General features: G+C 45.1%; 1 protein-coding gene across 2 annotated transcripts; it reads left to right on the plus strand.

Moving 5' to 3' along the window:
• The first annotated feature begins 9,319 nt into the window (after positions 1-9,319).
• Positions 9,320-18,044, plus strand: ubxn4 (UBX domain protein 4). 2 transcript variants are annotated; one of them, XM_021579720.3, is made up of 13 exons: positions 9,320-9,573; positions 10,040-10,142; positions 10,257-10,285; positions 10,515-10,633; positions 10,729-10,894; positions 12,451-12,589; positions 12,668-12,716; positions 14,907-15,068; positions 15,292-15,419; positions 16,023-16,125; positions 16,252-16,383; positions 16,823-17,043; positions 17,374-18,044. In XM_021579720.3, exons 1-13 carry the CDS (start codon positions 9,492-9,494, stop codon positions 17,510-17,512), a joined length of 1,572 nt encoding a protein of 523 aa, XP_021435395.3. In that variant the 5' UTR covers positions 9,320-9,491; the 3' UTR covers positions 17,513-18,044. The 2 variants fall into 2 exon arrangements, with proteins under 2 accessions (XP_021435395.3, XP_090072351.1); XM_090216225.1 differs by lacking the exon at positions 10,257-10,285 and having other exon boundaries at positions 9,370-9,573.
• Positions 18,045-18,074: the final 30 nt, after the last annotated feature.

An 18,074-nucleotide genomic window follows, 5' to 3' on the forward strand; every position in this document is an offset into this window, starting at 1 on the left:
AGCCCAGTGGTTCTTAACCTTGTTGGAGGTACTGAACCCCACCAGTTTCATATGCGCATTCACCGAACCCTTCTTAATTGGAAAAATAAAATATGATTTTTTTCAAATTCAAAACATAGGTATATATTTTACTGGTGCACAAAATGAACCGTGCATCAACATCACTGTGTTCAAAGAACAAAATCATCAAAACATGATTTTCACACAAAAACAAAAACATAATAATAAATATTTACTGCAAATCAGTGTGACTTCTTGTAACGCTCCGGGTGTCGTGGGTGTGGAGTCAGACGCAGGAAACAGAGAGTGCGATGCTGTGCTCTTTAATGCCCAAAAACGCAACACAGGGTGCTCACAACCAAAATATACGACCAGGAACAAACGCGTTCCTCTACATACAAAACAGAAGGTCACAATAATCAATCCCGCACAAAGAACCAGGCGGGCCGGCTGACTAATAAAGCCTCACTAATTATACCCAACTCAAAACAGGTGTACTCAATAAACACATAAGGAGGGGGAGGAAAGAATCAGTGGCAGCTAGTAGGCCGGCGACGACGACCACCGAGCGCCACCCGAACTGCTGTTGCCTTTCAGAGACCAGTTCAGAAATGCGCGGCTTCACCTTGGCAAGTGCCACTCTCATGTCATTTTCGCAACAAAGTCTGTTCCTTTTCTTCATTTTTATGTCCAGCATCCTCGAAAAGGATTGCTCGCAAAGATATGTTGTAACAAACGGTATGAAAATCTCCAGGGCTTTCTTAGCAATAACAGGGTACGTTACCATTTGTTGACACCAAAACGTTGAAAGCGTTGTTGTTCTGAAGAGTTGCTGTTGAACCTGGCTCTGCTGAATTTCAATGATTTCATCGAGGTATTCATCATTGACATCTGTTGTCTCAACACTAAACGTGAACGGCTGTCTCACCCATGCTGGTTATGACTCTCTTGTAGGGAAGTATCCGTCGAGAGACTTTGCAAGCTCATCTAAGTGCGTGGCAATTGCTTGCTTCAGTTCCGCGGGTACAGAAATGTCTCCAATTCCAGATACATCTTCGATCTTACTTACACAGTCGTCCAGCAGGGGAAAGTTTGCGAAGTTATCGTTCTCTGTTCGTCGTTTCCATAACGGTAGCTTTTTTTGAAAAGCCTTCAGGTTTTCCTCCGCTTCGATGATGTTGACTCCACCACCCTGCATCTTTTGATTGAGATGATTGAGAGCTGCGAAGATATCAGCCATGTACGCTAAAATGAGAATGAACTCAGAATTGTTGAAGCAATCTGCATGACAATGTTGGTGTTCTTGCAAAAACAGGGCTAATTCCACACGCACCCGAAAAACACGATTCAGCAACTGTCCCCGGGATAACCACCGGACATTAGAATGGTACAGAAGTACCTCGAATTCAGAGCCCATTTCTTTACACAGCTCTCTGAAGATGCGGTGCCTCAGAGCACTAGTTCGCACATAGTTCACGCATTCCACTACAATTTTTAATACTTCTGCCAGTTTTGGAGGCAAGGTTTTTGTTGCCAACGCATGCCTGTGCAGAATACAATGCGTAACAATGATGTGTGGTGCATCAGCTTTCACTAACGCACCAAAACCAGACTTTCTTCCCAGCATGACTGGAGCTCCGTCCGAACAAACTGCAGAAACCATATCCCACGAAAGATTGTTGTCTTTGAAGAAGTCATCCACAAGTTTCTTCACATCGGCTGCCTTAGTCGTTGTTGTAAGAGGCTTACAAAATAAAACATCTTCCTTTATCACGTCGTCTTTCACATAGCGCACGAATACAGCAAGCTGGCTTAGATTGGAAACGTCTGTGGTCTCGTCGAGTTGAAGGCTGAATTTTGCCGGGCTTGAAGCCTTTGCTCATGCCCTCTATTCTGTCGCTGATGGTGTCATTTGAAAGAGGAATTTGGTAGAACTTAACTTCAGCCTCTTCTCCCAGCATGATATTCGCCATCTTCAACACAGATGGTTTTATGAGTGTTTCACCAATGGTGTGTGGTTTGCCCTGCTTTGCGATCAGGTAAGCAACTTCGTACGATGCTGTGAGGATCGGTTTGTTGATGGGTACAAAGCCGAGAACAGGCAGAGTAGCCTTTTCATCTAATCTGGCTCTCTTCACCTTGAATTCAGCGAGCGTTGTGTTCTTGTATTTTCCATCTCCATGCAGCTTAAGGAAGTGTTCTCTTAGTTTTGCCGGTGCTAGACTAGAATTGCTCAACTTGACATTGCAAATCATGCAGTTAGGACGCTGACTCCCATCACGTTCCGTTATACATGTGAATCCATATTGTACATATTCGTCCGACCACTTTCTTTTTTTGCTCGACATAGTAAGTATGAAGGGATTAGAATATTAAGAAAAAAATCACAAGACGTTCCATCACGACAGTCACAAGTCAACTACTGAGCACACCAAATTCACTGCAGCACAGATAGGCCAAGCGATGTAGCGTGATCACCTGCAGCCAATAATGGCCAAGCAGGGCGTGTCATCACGAATCATATGAGTCGGATGTGTGTCTTGACCTCTGCCGAACCCCTGAGACTGATTCACCGAACCCCTGGGGTTCGATCGAACCCAGGTTAAGAACCACTGCCTTAGCCAAATACATTTAACTCAGTTTTTCACAATTCCTGACATTTAATCCTAGTAAAAATTCCCTGTCTTAGGTCAATTAGGATCACCACTTTATTTTAAGAATGTGAAATGTCAGAATAATAGTAGAGAATTATATATTTCAGCTTTTATTTCTTTCATCCCATTCCCAGTGGGTCAGAAGTTTACATACACTCAATTAGTATTTGGTAGCATTGCCTTTAAATTGTTTAACTTGGGTCAAACATTTCGGGTAGCCTTCCACAAGCTTCCCACAATAATTTGGGTGAATTTTGGCCCATTTCTCCTGACAGAGCTGGTGTAACTGAGTCAGGTTTGTAGGCCTCCTTGCTCACACACACCTTTTCAGTTCTGCCCACACATTTTCTATAGGATTGAGGTCAGGGCTTTGTGATGGCACTCCAATATCTTGACGTTGCTGTCCTTAAGCCATTTTGGCACAAATTTGGAAGTATGCTTGGGGTCATTGTCCGTTTGGAAGACCCATTTGCAACCAAGGTTTAACTTCCTGACGGATGTCTTGAGATGTTGCTTCAATATATCCACATAATTTTCCTCCCTCATGAGGCCATCTATTTTGTGAAGTGCACCAGTCCCTACTGCAGCAAAGCATCCCCACAACATGATGCTGCTACCCCCGTGCTTCACGGTTGGGATGGTGTTCTTCGGCATGCAAGCCTCCCCCTTTTTCCTCCAAACATAACGATGGTCATTATGGCCAAACAGTTCTATTTTTGTTTCATCAGACCAGAGGACATTTCTCCCAAAAGTATGGTCCTTGTCCCCATGTGCAGTTGCAAACTGTAGTCTGTATTTTTTATGGCGGTTTTGGAGCAGTGGCTTCTTCCTTGCTGAGCGGCCTTTCAGGTTATGTCGATATAGGACTTGTTTTACTGTGGATATAGACACTTTTGTACCCGTGTCCTCCAGCATCTTCACAAGGTCCTTTTGCTTTTGTTCTGGGATTGATTTGCACACCAAAGTACATTCATTTCTAGGAGACAGAACGAGTCTCCTTCCTGAGCAGCATGATGGCTGTGTGGTCCCATGGTGTTGATACTTGCGTACTGTTGTTTGTACAGATGAACATGGTACCTTCAGGCGTTTGGAAATTGCTCCCAAGGATGAACCAGACTTGTGGAGGTCTACAATTATTGTATTTGAGGTCTTGGCTGATTTCTTTTGATTTTCCCATGTCAAGCAAAGAGGCACTGAGGTTGAAGGCACAGGTACACCTCCAATTGACTCAAATTATGTCAATTCACCTATCAGAAGCTTCTAAAGCCATGACATCATTTTCTGGAATTTTCCAAGTTGTTTAAAGGCACAGTCAACTTAGTGTGGTGACCTAAACTGGGATATGCTTAACACCCCGGCCGTCCTACAATCTAAGCTAGATGCCCTCAATCTCACACAAATCATCAAGGAACCCACCAGGTACCACCCTAAATCCATAAACATTGGTACCCTCATAGATATTATCCTGACCAACTTGACCCCCAAATACATTTATGCTGTTTTCAATTAGGATCTCAGCGATCACTGCCTCATTGCCTGCATCCGTTATGGGTCCGCGGTCAAACGACCACCCCTCATCACTGTCAAAAGCTCCCTAAAACACTTCTGCGAGCAGGCCTTTCTAATCGACCTGGCCCGGGTTTCCTGGAACGATATTGACCTCATCCCGTCAGTTGAAGATGCCTGGTTGTTCTTAAAAAGTAATTTCCTCACCATCTTAAATAAGCATGCCCCTTTCAAAAAATGTAGAACTAAGAACATATATAGCCCTTGGTTCACTCCAGATCTGACTGCCCTTGACCAGCACAAAAACAACCTGTGGCGGACTGCACTAGTATCGAATAGTCGCTGCGATATGCAACTTTTCAGGGAAGTCAGGAACCAATACACACAGTCAGTTAGGAAAGCAAAGGCTAGCTTTCTCAAACAGAAATTTGCTTCCTGTAGCTCTAATTCCAAAACGTTCTGGGATACTGTAAAGTCCATGGAGAATAAGAGCACCTCCTCCCAGCTGCCCACTGCACTGAGGCTAGGGAACACTGTCACCACCAATAAATCCACGATGATCAAGAATTTCAATAAGCATTTCTCTATGGCTGGCCATGCTTTCCTCCTGGCTACCCCAACCCCGGCCAACAGCTCCACACCCCCCACAGCTACTTGCCCAAGCCTCCCAGCTTCTCCTTCACCCAAATTCAGATAGCAGATGTTCTGAAAGAGCTGCAAAACAGTCTGGGCTAGACAATCTGGCCCTCGCTTTCTAAAATTATTCGCCATGATTGTTGCAACCCCTATTACTTGTCTGTTCAACCTCTCTTTCTTATCGTCCAAGATTCCTAAAGATTGGAAAGTTGCCGCGGTCATCCCCCCCTTCAAAGAGGGATACACTCTCGACCCAAACTGTTACAGACCTATATCCATCATGCCCTGCCTTTCTAAAGTCTTTGAAAGCCAAGTTAACAAACAGATCACTGACCATTTCGAATCCCACATACCTTCTCCGCTGTGCAATCTGGTTTCTGAGCTGGTCACGGGTGCACCTCAGCCATGCTCAAGGTCCTAAACAATATCATAACCGCCATCAATAAAAGACAGTACTGTGCAGCCGTCTTCATCTACCTGGCCAAGGCTTTTGACTCTGTCAATCACCGTATTCTTATCGGCAGATTCATCAGCCTTGGTTTCTCAAATGACTGCCTCGCCGGGTTCATCAACTACTTCTCAGAGTTCAGTGTGTCAAATTGGAGGGCCTGTTGTCCGGACCTCTGGCAGTCTCTATGGGGGTACCACAGGGTTCAATTATTGGGATGACTCTTTTCTCTGTATATATCAATGATGTCCTCTTGCTGCAGGTGATTCCTTGATTCACATCTACGCAGACGACACCATTCTGTATACATCTGTCCCTTCTTTGGACACTGTGTTAACAAACCTCCATACGAGCTTCAATGCCATACAACACTCCTTCCGTGGCCTCCAACTGCTCTTAAATGCTAGTAAAACTAAATGCATGCTCTTCAACCGATCGCTTCCCGCACCCACCCAGCCCGACCATACTACTCTGGACGGTTCTGACATAGAATATGTGGACAACTTCAAATAGCTAGGTGTCTGGCAAGACTGTAAACTCTCCTTCCAGATTCATATTAAGCATCTCCAATCCAAAATTAAATCTAGAATTGGCTTCCTATTTTGCAACAAAGCCTCCTTCACTCACGCTCCCAAACATACTAGAGGTCGACCGATTATGATTTTTCAATGCCGATACCGATTATTGGAGGACCAAAAAAGCCTATACCGAATAATCGGCCGAATTATTATTTTATTATTATTATTATTATTATTATTATTATTATTATTTATTTATTTATTTTATTTTTTTATAATAAAAAAAATGTATTTGTAATAATGACAATGACAACAATTATTTTAACTTAATATAATGCATAAATAAAATCAATTTAGCCTCAAATAAATAATGAAACAAAGTGTTGGAGAAGAAAGTAAAAGTGCCATATGTGCCATGTAAGAAAGCTAACGTTTAAGTTCCTTGCTCAGAACATGAGAACATATGAAAGCTGGTGGTTCCTTTTAACATGAGTCTTCAATATTCCCAGGTAAGAAGTTTTAGGTTGTAGTTATTAGAGGAATTATAGGACTATTTCCCTCTATACCATTTGTATTTCATTAACCTTTGACTATTGGATGTTCTTATAGGCACCTTGGTATTGCCAGTGTAACAGTATAGCTTCCGTCCCTCTCCTCGCTCTTCCCTGGGCTCGAACCAGGAACACAACGACAAAAGCCACCCTCGAAGCAGCGTTACCCATGCAGAGCAAGGGAAACAACCACCCCAAGGCTCAGAGCAAGTGACGTTTGAAACGCTATTAGCGTGCGCTAACTAGCCAGCCATTTCACTTCGGTTACACCAGCCTCATCTCGGGAGTTGATAGGCTTGAAGTCAAAAACAGCGCAATGCTTGACGTACAACTAAGAACTGCTGGCAAAGTGCACGAAAGTGCTGTTTGAACGAATGTTTACGCGCCTGCTTCGGCCTAACACCGCTCAGTCAGATACTTGTATGCTCAGTCAGATTATACGCAACACAGGACACGCTAGATAATATCTAGTAATATCATCAACCATGTGTAGTTAACTAGTGATTATGATTGATTGTTTTTTATAAAGTAAATTTAATGCTAGTTAGCAACTTACCTTGGCTTTCTGCATTCGCATAACAGGTAGTCAGTCTCCTTGTGGAGTGCAACGGTTGTTATTGCATTGGACTAGTTAACTGTACGTTTGCAAGATTGGATCCCCTGAGCTGACAAGGTGAAAATCTGTCGTTCTGCCCCTGAACGAGGCAATTAACCCACCGTTCCTAGGCCGTCATTGAAAATAAGGTGTTCTTAACTGACTTGCCTAGTTAAATAAAGATGAAATAAATTAAGATTAATTAAATTGAACGATTTTCCAATTGTTATGAAAAATTGAAATCGGCCCTAATTAAACGGCCATTCCGATTAATCAGTCGACCTCTAAAACACCCTTGTAAAACTGACTATACTACCGATCCTCGACTTCGGCGATGTAATTTACAAAATAGCCTCCAACACTCTACTCCGCAAACTGGAAGCAGTCTATCAGTGCCATCCGTTTTGTCACCAAAGCCCCACCACTGCGACATTTTTGCTCTCGTCGGCTGGCCCTTGCTACATATTCATCGCCAGGCCCACTGGCTCCAGGTCATCTATAAGTCTTTGCTAGGTAACGCTCCACCTTATCTCAGCTCACTGGCCACCATAACAACACCCACCCGTAACACGCGCTCCAGCAGGTATATCTCACTGGTCATCCCCAAAGCCAACACCCACTTTGGCCGCCTTTCCTTCCAGTTGCCTGCTGCCAGTGACTGGACAAATTGCAAAAATCGCTGAAGTTGGAGACTTATCAGCTATCTGAGCAGCTTATTGATCGCTGCAGCTGTCCACAGCCCACCCAACTACCTACCTCATCCCCATATTGTTTTTATTTACTTTTTTGCAGACCAGTATTTCTACTTGCACATCATCTGTACATCTATCAAATTTGCTAATTTGTAATTGCTTCACCTCCTTACTCCATTTGCACACACGGTATATATATTTTTCTAATGTGTTATTGACTGTACTTTTGTTTATCCTATGGGTAACTCTGTGTTGTTTTTTGTTGCACTGCTTTGCTTTATCTTGGCCCGGTCGCAGTTGTAAATGAGAACTTGTTCTCAACTGGCCAACCTGGTTAAATAAAGGTGAAATAAAAATGTATAAAAAAAAGTATGTAAACTTCTGACCAATTGTGATTAAGTGAAATCTGTCTAAACAATTGTTAGAACAATTACTTGTGTCATGCACAAAGTAGTGTCCTAACTGACTTGCCAAATCTATAGTTTAACAAGGAATTTGTGGAGTGGTTGAAAAAAGGAGTTTTAATGACTCCAATCTAAGTATGTAAACTTCTGACTTCAACTGCAATATCACATTTACATATTCAGACTCTTTACTCAAAACTTTGTTGAAGCACCTTAGGCAGCGATTACAGCCTTGAATCTTCTAGGCTATGACGCTACAAATTTAGCACACCTGTATTTGGGGATTTTCTCCCATTCCTTACTGCAGAGCTATTTTCAAGTCTCTACAGAGATGTTCGATCGGGTTCAAGTCCAGGCTTGGCCTGGGCCACTCAAGGACATGCAGAGACTTGTCCCGAAGCCACTCCTGTGTTGTCTTGGCTGTGTGCTTAGGGTCATTGTCCTGTTGGAAGGTGAACCTTCGCCCCCAGTCTGAGGTCCTGAGCACTCTGGAACAGGTTTTCATCAAGGATCTCTCTTTGCTCTCTTTCATCTTTCCGTCGATCATGACTAGTCTCCCATTTCCTGCCGCTGAAAAACATTCCCAGAGCATAATGCTGCCAGCACCATGCTTCACCCTAGGGATGGTGCCAGGTTTCTTCCAGACGTGACGTTTGGCATTCAGGCCAAAGAGTTCAATCTTGGTTTCATCAGACCAGAGAATCTTGTTTCTCATGGTCTGAGTCACTCCAAGCCGGCTGTCGTGCCTTTTACTGAGGAGTGGCTTCCGTCTGGCCGCTCTACAAAAACTGTTTTCGTGTTGTCATGAAGGGGTGTATCGTGTGTAGATTGATGAGGATTTTAGAATAGGGCTGTAAAGTAAATAAATGGAAATAGTTGCGGGTTCTAAATACTTTCCGACTGCATTGTATCGCTATCGGGGCTCTAGTTAAGAGTACTATTAGAGTGAGGGGAAATAATCTATATAAAAAGCACTGGGATGTTTGACATGCTAAGATAGACGTGGCTATTTGCCTTGTGAAATAAAACTACTTCCATAAAGGGCTAGAATACAAATAGTATTTCAACCCTTGAGGCTACAGATTATATTTTAATTTGACATTACAAAGTAATGTAGTGGAGGCTGATGTATTAGCACGTTAATCAAATGCAATGTTCTAATTCTCATAACATATATGTATTATGCTTTCTTAGTTACCACACCCGTTGTTTTTTCAAAGGGCCTCGTTAATCACATTCACAACTCTTTCTAGTTATCGGCAACAAATATTTAATCAGTACCACAGCGCTATCTGCTGTTAATCGGTTGACAATTGTGTGGACTACAAGTCCCATAAGGAAGCGTTAATGCCTACGGACTACTACACCCATCATGCTAATTTAGTTCAGCGATGAGATTGAACGTTCTAGCACAGTTTCTAATACTTTCAGAATAGAAACGACTGGACAGCATTACAAAACAGAAAAAGCCAACACATTTTATTAAAATGCTTTGGTTTGGAGGCTCTATTCCAGCAGCCATCATCTCAGCCAAAGAACAGAGCTCCATCTTCGTGGTCGTAATAACAGGTATTGTTTTGTAGATTACGGTAGCTAGCCAGCGCAGATTTGCTAGCAAACCAGTTGAATGATTCGCTAATGTAGCTAGAACACTGAGACCAAACGAGCTCTGTCATTGTCAGTAAACTAGCTATGAATAACAACAACATGACGAAACGTTAGCCAACGGGTCGTAACAGAAATAAATGACAGCTGTCAAATATCAGCTAACGTTAAATAATACGATTTAGCTAGTTTAGTTAATTGTTAGCTAACTGGTTAGTTCTAGCCGCTAATGACAACCAACATGTCTGGCTAGATTTTTTTTTATTTTTTACGTTACATACAACAGAAACATAGCGTTTGTCATTATTCACCGTTCGTTCCTAGCCTAATTTCAGTAGAACCAGCGACTGTCACCACCAACATACTTGTCTTGTGGGCTGTGCGTGTGAAGCGAATTATTCACACTTCTGACATTCTTGTCTTCTACCAGGCGACGATGAGGTGTCAGCACAAATGATGTCCAGTTGGGAGGACGACAGAGTGGCCGAGGTCTCCCATAACTGCTGTGTCGCAATCAAGGTGGATGCCAAGAGGTAGCCTATAATGCAATCCTACACTTGTGTGGATATGATACACACTGCTTCCTTACCTTATTTTTCAAATGACGTTAGTAATACCAACATAAATGTTATGTTTTTTTCTTCCAGCGAGACATGCTCTCAGTTCTCTCAAATCTGTATCCTTCTCCTCCAAAGGGTTTTTATTACCCCTATATTTGGACTGTTGTTTCTGATCCCTCAGTCATAATTTTGTGTAGAAGATGTTCCATCTCTTCTAATACCTGTGATTATTCACCAACCATATTCTTTCAGACATATTCTAGACTATGTAATCAAGTCCAATCCCTTTTATTATTGTTATTATTATGTTGTACACTTTGGTTTGCCCTTAACTTCCCCTTGAAGACCCGGTGGTGTGCATCCCGTCCAGTTTCTTTATTGGAGAGAATGGAATCCCCCTGGAAGTTGTTGCCGGGAGTGTCTCTGCAGAGGAACTCATGAAAAGAATCGACAAAGTCAAACAGGTAAGACTTAAATAGAAAAGAGAAACGATAACAGTAACTTGTTTTCAATAGCGCTGAGGGTGTCGCACTGAACATGCATCTCTTGTGCCTTACAGATGCACGCCCAGCAGATAGCAAGCGAGGGAGCGGAAGCAGGGACTCCCGTGGAGGCTTGCCCACCAGTTGTAGTAGCCTCAGAGCCAGCCCCAGCACAGCCCCCCTCACCCCCACTGGAGCTCCAGCCCAGCCACGCACCACCTGCAGCGCCAGCCACATCTAAAGGTATGTTTGTGTGTCAGACCACTGGACGATGCTGATTAATGATGGTTCACCACAGGAGTTTTGCTGCATAACAATGCAACAAAATACGAGCAGTTGCGCTATACAGAAATGTCGTTCGGTGTGTGTTACTAGATATGCTACATGACTAAAATTATGAGGACAGCTGCTCGTCGAACATTTCATTCCAAAATCATAGGCATTAATATGGAGTTGGGCCCCCCCTTTGCTGCTCTTAACAGCCTCCACTCTTCCACTATATGATGGAACATTGCTGCAGGGACTAGCTTCCATTCAGCCACAAGTATTCGTGAGGTCGGGCACTGATGTTGGGCGATTAAGACTGCCTCGCAGTCGGCGTAACAATTCATACCGAAGGTTTTTGATGGGGTTGAGGTCAGGCCTCTGTGCAGGCCAGTCAAGTTCTTCCACACCGATCTCGACAAACCATTGCTGTATGGACCTCGCTTTGTGCAGGGGACATTGTCATGCTGAAACAGGAAAAGGCCTTCCCCAAACTCTTGCCAAAATGTTGGAAGCACAGAATTGTCTGGAATGTAATTGTATGCTGTAGCATTAAGATTCCCCTTCACTGGAACTAAGGGGCGTGGCCTGAACCATGAAAAACAGCCCCAGACCATTATTCCTCCTCCACCAAACTTTACAGTTGGCACTATGCATTGGGGCAGGTAGTATTCTCCTGGCATCCGCCAAACCCAGATTCTTCTGTCGGACTGCCAGATGAGGAAACGTGATTCATCAATCCAGAGAGTGCATTTTCACTGCTCCAGAGTCCAATGGCGGTGAGTTTTACACCACTCCAGCTGAGGCTTGGCCTTGCACATGATGATCTTAGGCTTGTGTTCAGCTGCTTGGCCATGGAAACCCATTTCATGAAGCTCCTGAGGAAAACTTGTGCTGACGTTGCTTCCAGAGGCAGTTGGAACTTGGTAGTGAGTGTTGCAACTGAGGACAGATGATTTTTACATGCTACGTGCTTCAGTACTCGGCGGTCCTGTTCTGTGAGCTTGTGTGGCCTACCACTTCGCGGTTGAGCTGTTGTTGCTCCTAGACGTTTCTACTTCATAATAACACCACTTAGAGGTGACCGGGGCAGCTCTAGCAGGGCAGAAATTTGATGAACTGACTTGTTGGAAAGTGGCCTCCTATGACCGTGCCATGTTGAAAGTCACTGAGCTCTTCAATGAGACCATTCTACTGCCAATGTTTGTCTATGGAGATGGCATGGCTGTGTGCTCGATTTTATACACCTGTCAGCATGGGGTGTGGCTGAATCCACTCATTTGAAGGGGTGTCCCCATACCTTTGTATATAGTGTCCTGTTGATATGAACAAGTGAAAGTGTGCACAGAAATATGAAACAACCATGTAAAAAAATATATATATATATATATTTTTTTTCTCCACACTCGTCCTCACAATAACCATACTCGAGAACGTTGTCGAGGAATGCACGCGGAGCATGGAGCACGGCAGTATGCATATTGAGAAACACGCACTGATAATGATTTCTGTAATCCGCTTGTGGTTCTGCTCAGAATCCCTGTCCAGGCCAGCAGAGGAAGGCGGAGCATCAGCCTCAGTGGTCGTCACCCCCGGGGAAGACGGGAGCGCATCGTCTGACGACGCATCAACCAGCTCTCAGCCTGACAGGGGCCTTGATTCTAAGGTGGAGAGGTAGGAACGACACACAACGGAGGAACAGGGATGGAGGGTTGAAATAGGCTTTATCTTCTGAAACTTTCCCTTCTGTAGGTTAACAAAGAAACTGGAGGAGAGACGGGATCAGAAAAAGAAAGAGGAGGTAAAGAATACTGACACTTCCCCTACTGACACCTTACTGATGTCCCCTACTGACACTTCCCCTACTGACACCTTACTGATGTCCCCTACTGACACTTCCCCTACTGACACCTTACTGATGTCCCCTACTGACACTTCCCCTACTGACACCTCGCTGGTGTCCCCTACTGACACTTCCCCTACTGACACCTTACTGATGTCCCCTACTGACACTTCCCCTACTGACACCTTACTGATGTCCCCTACTGACACTTCCCCTACTGACACCTTACTGATGTCCCCTACTGACACTTCCCCTACTGACACCTTACTGATGTCCCCTACTGACACTTCCCCTACTGACACCTCGCTGGTGTCCCCTACTGACACTTCCCCTACTGACACCTTACTGATGTCCCCTACTGACACTTCCCCTACTGACACCTCGCTGGTGTCCCCTACTGACACTTCCCCTACTGACACCTTACTGATGTCCCCTACTGACACCTCCCCTACTGACACCTTACTGATGTCCCCTACTGACACCTCCCCTACTGACACCTTACTGATGTCCCCTACTGACACTTCCCCTACTGACACCTCGCTGGTGTCCCCTACTGACACTTCCCCTACTGACACCTTACTGATGTCCCCTACTGACACTTCCCCTACTGACACCTTACTGATGTCCCCTACTGACACTTCCCCTACTGACACCTTACTGATGTCCCCTACTGACACTTCCCCTACTGACACCTTACTGATGTCCCCTACTGACACTTCCCCTACTGACACCTCGCTGGTGTCCCCTACTGACACTTCCCCTACTGACACCTTACTGATGTCCCCTACTGACACTTCCCCTACTGACACCTCGCTGGTGTCCCCTACTGACACTTCCCCTACTGACACCTTACTGATGTCCCCTACTGACACCTCCCCTACTGACACCTTACTGATGTCCCCTACTGACACCTCCCCTACTGACACCTTACTGATGTCCCCTACTGACACCTCCCCTACTGACACCTTACTGATGTCCCCTACTGACACCTCGCTGGTGTCCCCTACTGACACTTCCCCTACTGACACCTTACTGATGTCCCCTACTGACACCTCCCCTACTGACACCTCGCTGGTGTCCCCTACTGACACTTCCCCTACTGACACCTTACTGATGTCCCCTACTGACACCTCCCCTACTGACACCTTACTGATGTCCCCTACTGACACCTCCCCTACTGACACCTTACTGATGTCCCCTACTGACACCTCCCCTACTGACACCTTACTGATGTCCCCTACTGACACCTCCCCTACTGACACCTCGCTGGTGTCCCCTACTGACACTTCCCCTACTGACACCTTACTGATGTCCCCTACTGACACCTCCCCTACTGACACCTTACTGATGTCCCCTACTGACACCTCCCCTACTGACACCTTACTGATGTCCCCTACTGACACCTCCCCTACTGACACCTCGCTGGTGTCCCCTACTGACACTTCCCCTACTGACACCTTACTGATGTCCCCTACTGACACCTCCCCTACTGACACCTCGCTGGTGTCCCCTACTGACACTTCCCCTACTGACACCTTACTGATGTCCCCTACTGACACCTCCCCTACTGACACCTCGCTGGTGTCCCCTACTGACACTTCCCCTACTGACACCTTACTGATGTCCCCTACTGACACCTCCCCTACTGACACCTTACTGATGTCCCCTACTGACACCTCCCCTACTGACACCTTACTGGTGTCCCCTACTGACACCTCCCCTACTGACACCTCGCTGGTGTCCCCTACTGACACCTCCCCTACTGACACCTCGCTGGTGTCCCCTACTGACACCTCCCCTACTGACACCTCGCTGGTGTCCCCTACTGACACCTCCCCTGCTGACCCCTCCACTGGTGTCCCCTGCTGACCCCTCCGCTACTGACACCTCCCCTACTGTCCCCTACTGACACCTCCCCTACTGACGACACCTCCCCTACTGACGACACTTCAACGGTGTCCCCTTCTGACACCTCCCATACTGACACCTCCCATACTGACACCGCCCATACTGACACCTCGCCGGTGGCCCATACGGCTCTTTTATTACTATATAATGCACATTATGGCTAATCTAAATGTGTATACATAGTATGGATGGCCTATTCATACTTGTGTGCGCCTGTATCTATTTCTGTGTGATGGTCAGGGTGAAATAAAGGAGATGGAGAGAAGGAAGATGGGGAAGGAGATGCTGGACTTCAAGAGGAAGAACGAGGATGAGAAGACCAAGCGCATTATGGATGAGAGGAGCAGAGAGAAGGCAGAGGAGAAGGCTGCCAGGGAGCGTGTCAAAGCACAGATCGCCCTGGTAAACAAATGCATCAAACTCTCACCCCTCAGGTTCAAAACCCAAAAGACTTTGAACTAAAATAATAATCCCTTGTTGGGCTTCTCTGATTAAACTTTTACTCATAACTCCCTCTAGTGGCCTGAGTGAACACTACAGGGTTTGGTGATGAAATAGACAATGTTTGTTGTTGTGGTGGTGTGGAATGAGTATAGAGGCTGGCTGATGCAAGTTTGTCCCACAGGACCGTGCTGACAGAGCTGCCCGCTATGCCAATAACCAGGAGGAGGTGGAGGCAGCCCGGCTGGCAGCACTGCAGGCCAGACAAGCAGAGGCGGAAGCCAAGAAGGAGATCGTACACAGGGAGAGGAGGTATGGAGCTACTTTAGTCACAGGAGAAAATGTAGGTTCACTTTAAACAGTTTTTTTTTTACACCCATGAAGTTATTAAGTTCACTTTAATAATGGGAATTGATGGGAAATGATGTAAATATATCACTAGCCACTTTAAACAATGCTACCTTATATAAATGTTACTTACCCTACATTATTCATCTCATATGCATACGTATATACTGTACTCTATATCATCGACGGTATCCTTATGTAATACATGTATCACTAGCCACTTTATACTATGCCACTTTGTTTACATACTCATCTCATTTGTACATACTGTACTCGATACCATCTACTGTATCTTGCCTATGCTGCTCTGTACCATCACTCATTCATATATCCTTATGTACATATTCTTTATCCCCTTACACTGTGTACAAGACAGTAGTTTTGGAATTGTTAGTTAGATTACTTGTTATTACTGCATTGTTGGAACTAGAAGCACAAGCATTTCGCTACACTCGCATTTACATCTGCTAACCATGTGTATGTGACAAATAAAACATTTGATTTGATTTGATGTCACCACTAATGTAATCATAGAATAACATAAAAAAAAACATTATTTTCCTCCAGCGCCATAGCAAGAATACAGTTCCGTCTCCCAGATGGTTCTTTCTTCACCAGGCAGTTCTCCTCAGAGGCCAGACTGAATGAGGCTCGGCAGTTTGCTGTCAATGTAAGACTTTTTCCAACTCAAGTTAGACAAGTGAACATTAACAACATGTTCATTCTCTCTGGTGGAATATGATATTAAATATCATAATGCCGACTGTCACTAAAGAGTTGATATTTCTCCTTTCAGGAAGTGGGAAATCGCTATGGCAACTTCTCCCTGGCGACTATGTTCCCTCGCAGGGAGTTTACGGCTGACGACCTGGGTAAGACTCTACTGGAGTTGGAGCTGGCTCCCGGTGCCTCCATAGTCCTGCTGCCTGTGAGTGACTGGAAACCAAATACAACTCCCATTTTCCACTTTGTCATTTGTGAATTCACAACAAGACCGTGTCATATCACTGCACGTTTAGATTTAGTCCTTGTACATGCGTGTTTAACCGATATGAAATGGCTAGCTAGTTAGCGTTTCAATCAGGTGACGTCACTTCCTCTGAGACCTGAAGTAGTTGTTCCCCTTGCTCTGCAAGGGCCGCGGCTTTTGTGGTGCGATGGGTAACGATGCTTCATGGGTGTCGATTGTCGATGTGTGCAGTGGGTCCCTGGTCCAAGCCCAGGTAGGGGCGAGGAGAGGGACGGAAGCTGAACTGCATTGGTCTTGCTTCCCATGTTTGTTTTTTTAGGGACTTTTTGCTTGTTTTCCCTGGTAAAATGACAACACTGAGTATAATGTGTTTTATATCCTTCCTAACCGCTTCCAGCAAACAGGACGGCCCAATAACACGGTGGTGCAGTCTGGAGGGGGTATCTGGGCTGTGTTGGGTACCATCCTCTACCCCTTGCTGGCTGTGTGGAGGTTCCTGAGTGGCTTCCTCTTCACCAGCCCCGCCACCCCTGGAGCAGCAGGCCCCAGAGGCCCAGCCCAGCAGCCCAACACTACCTCAGGCTCTGGTTCCTCCTCCTCATCTGCTGAACCGAAGAGGTAAGGCCCCATCCAGCAGGCTCTTCGATATACACTCCTATGTTTAGGAGTAGCTGAGATTGTTGTGATGGTACATTATGGTTAGGAGTTCAGTTGACAAGACTTTGCCCGATTTGTTACAATGTACAATTACATTGAAATTGAATGGTTACGTTCGTCGGGGTTAATCATTATCAGGTTTCATAACAGAAACATGCATTGTTGTTGTAGCCAGAGGGCAAATAATTCTGAGAATGGATCTAGGGGTTTGATTGAATAGTGTGGTTGTGTAAGATTGGGTGTTCTAAAGCCTAATTGGTTTGTTTGACATCCATTTTTAACTTTTTTCAGAGAAACCCTTCGCAAACGCACACTGGAGAAGCAACCAGTAGACTTCAAACGAGACGGTAAAATCCACAGGCTACGGAATCACCAGGACAGTGAGGATGAAAATAACACTTGGAACGGCAACTCTACCCAGCAGATGTAGTGCAATAACACTGTGTCCCCCCTTCCCTCCCTCCTGCTAATATTAGGGCTGTTTGTTTTATGTTTATCTTGTCTAAGCCTGTACTCTGCTCCTCCTCTGCATGGATAGATGTAATCAAGTTTACCTCCCGACCGTTGGGCTTGAACAGAGAAGACCCCCTTTGTGTTGAAATTGTTACTTGATTCATTCAGCCTCTTACAGAATACAACCAGCCCGGGGGGGGGGGGGGGGGGACCGTCAGTATCCTGACATGTCTACTATGTGATGAAGGGCTGAGACAGGTGTTGATTGATGGCCTTGTCTAAATGAGAACTTTCGTGTTTAATTTAACATTCAATAGCCAGATAAAATGGTGTTTAATGCTGTATGATATGAGGCCTGTGTGTGTAGCAGTATTTAATCAAGGCTGTGACCCCTTGGTATAGACTACCTCCCTCGGCAGTAGAATGTGTTTCTACTACTAGTTGAACATGGGAAACCACTGTACTGCTCTCATTTAACTATGGGAATAAAAATGTTTTCCAATAAACAATCATTTGGCTGGCTCTATAATTTTGTTAAA

The sequence above is a fragment of the Oncorhynchus mykiss genome, chromosome 22, assembly GCF_057628025.1.
Source record: "Oncorhynchus mykiss isolate SJ-2025 chromosome 22, ASM5762802v1, whole genome shotgun sequence".
NCBI lineage: Eukaryota > Metazoa > Chordata > Actinopteri > Salmoniformes > Salmonidae > Oncorhynchus > Oncorhynchus mykiss.

Bases quoted from the DNA above. Each gene is read 5' to 3' on its own strand.
- ubxn4 (XM_021579720.3), top strand. From the start codon at position 9,492: ATGCTTTGGTTTGGAGGCTCTATTCCAGCAGCCATCATCTCAGCCAAA. The intron at 15,069-15,291 runs GTAAACAAATGC...TTTGTCCCACAG, and splicing joins TCAAAGCACAGATCGCCCTG to GACCGTGCTGACAGAGCTGC. The intron at 16,126-16,251 runs GTAAGACTTTTT...TTCTCCTTTCAG, and splicing joins CTCGGCAGTTTGCTGTCAAT to GAAGTGGGAAATCGCTATGG.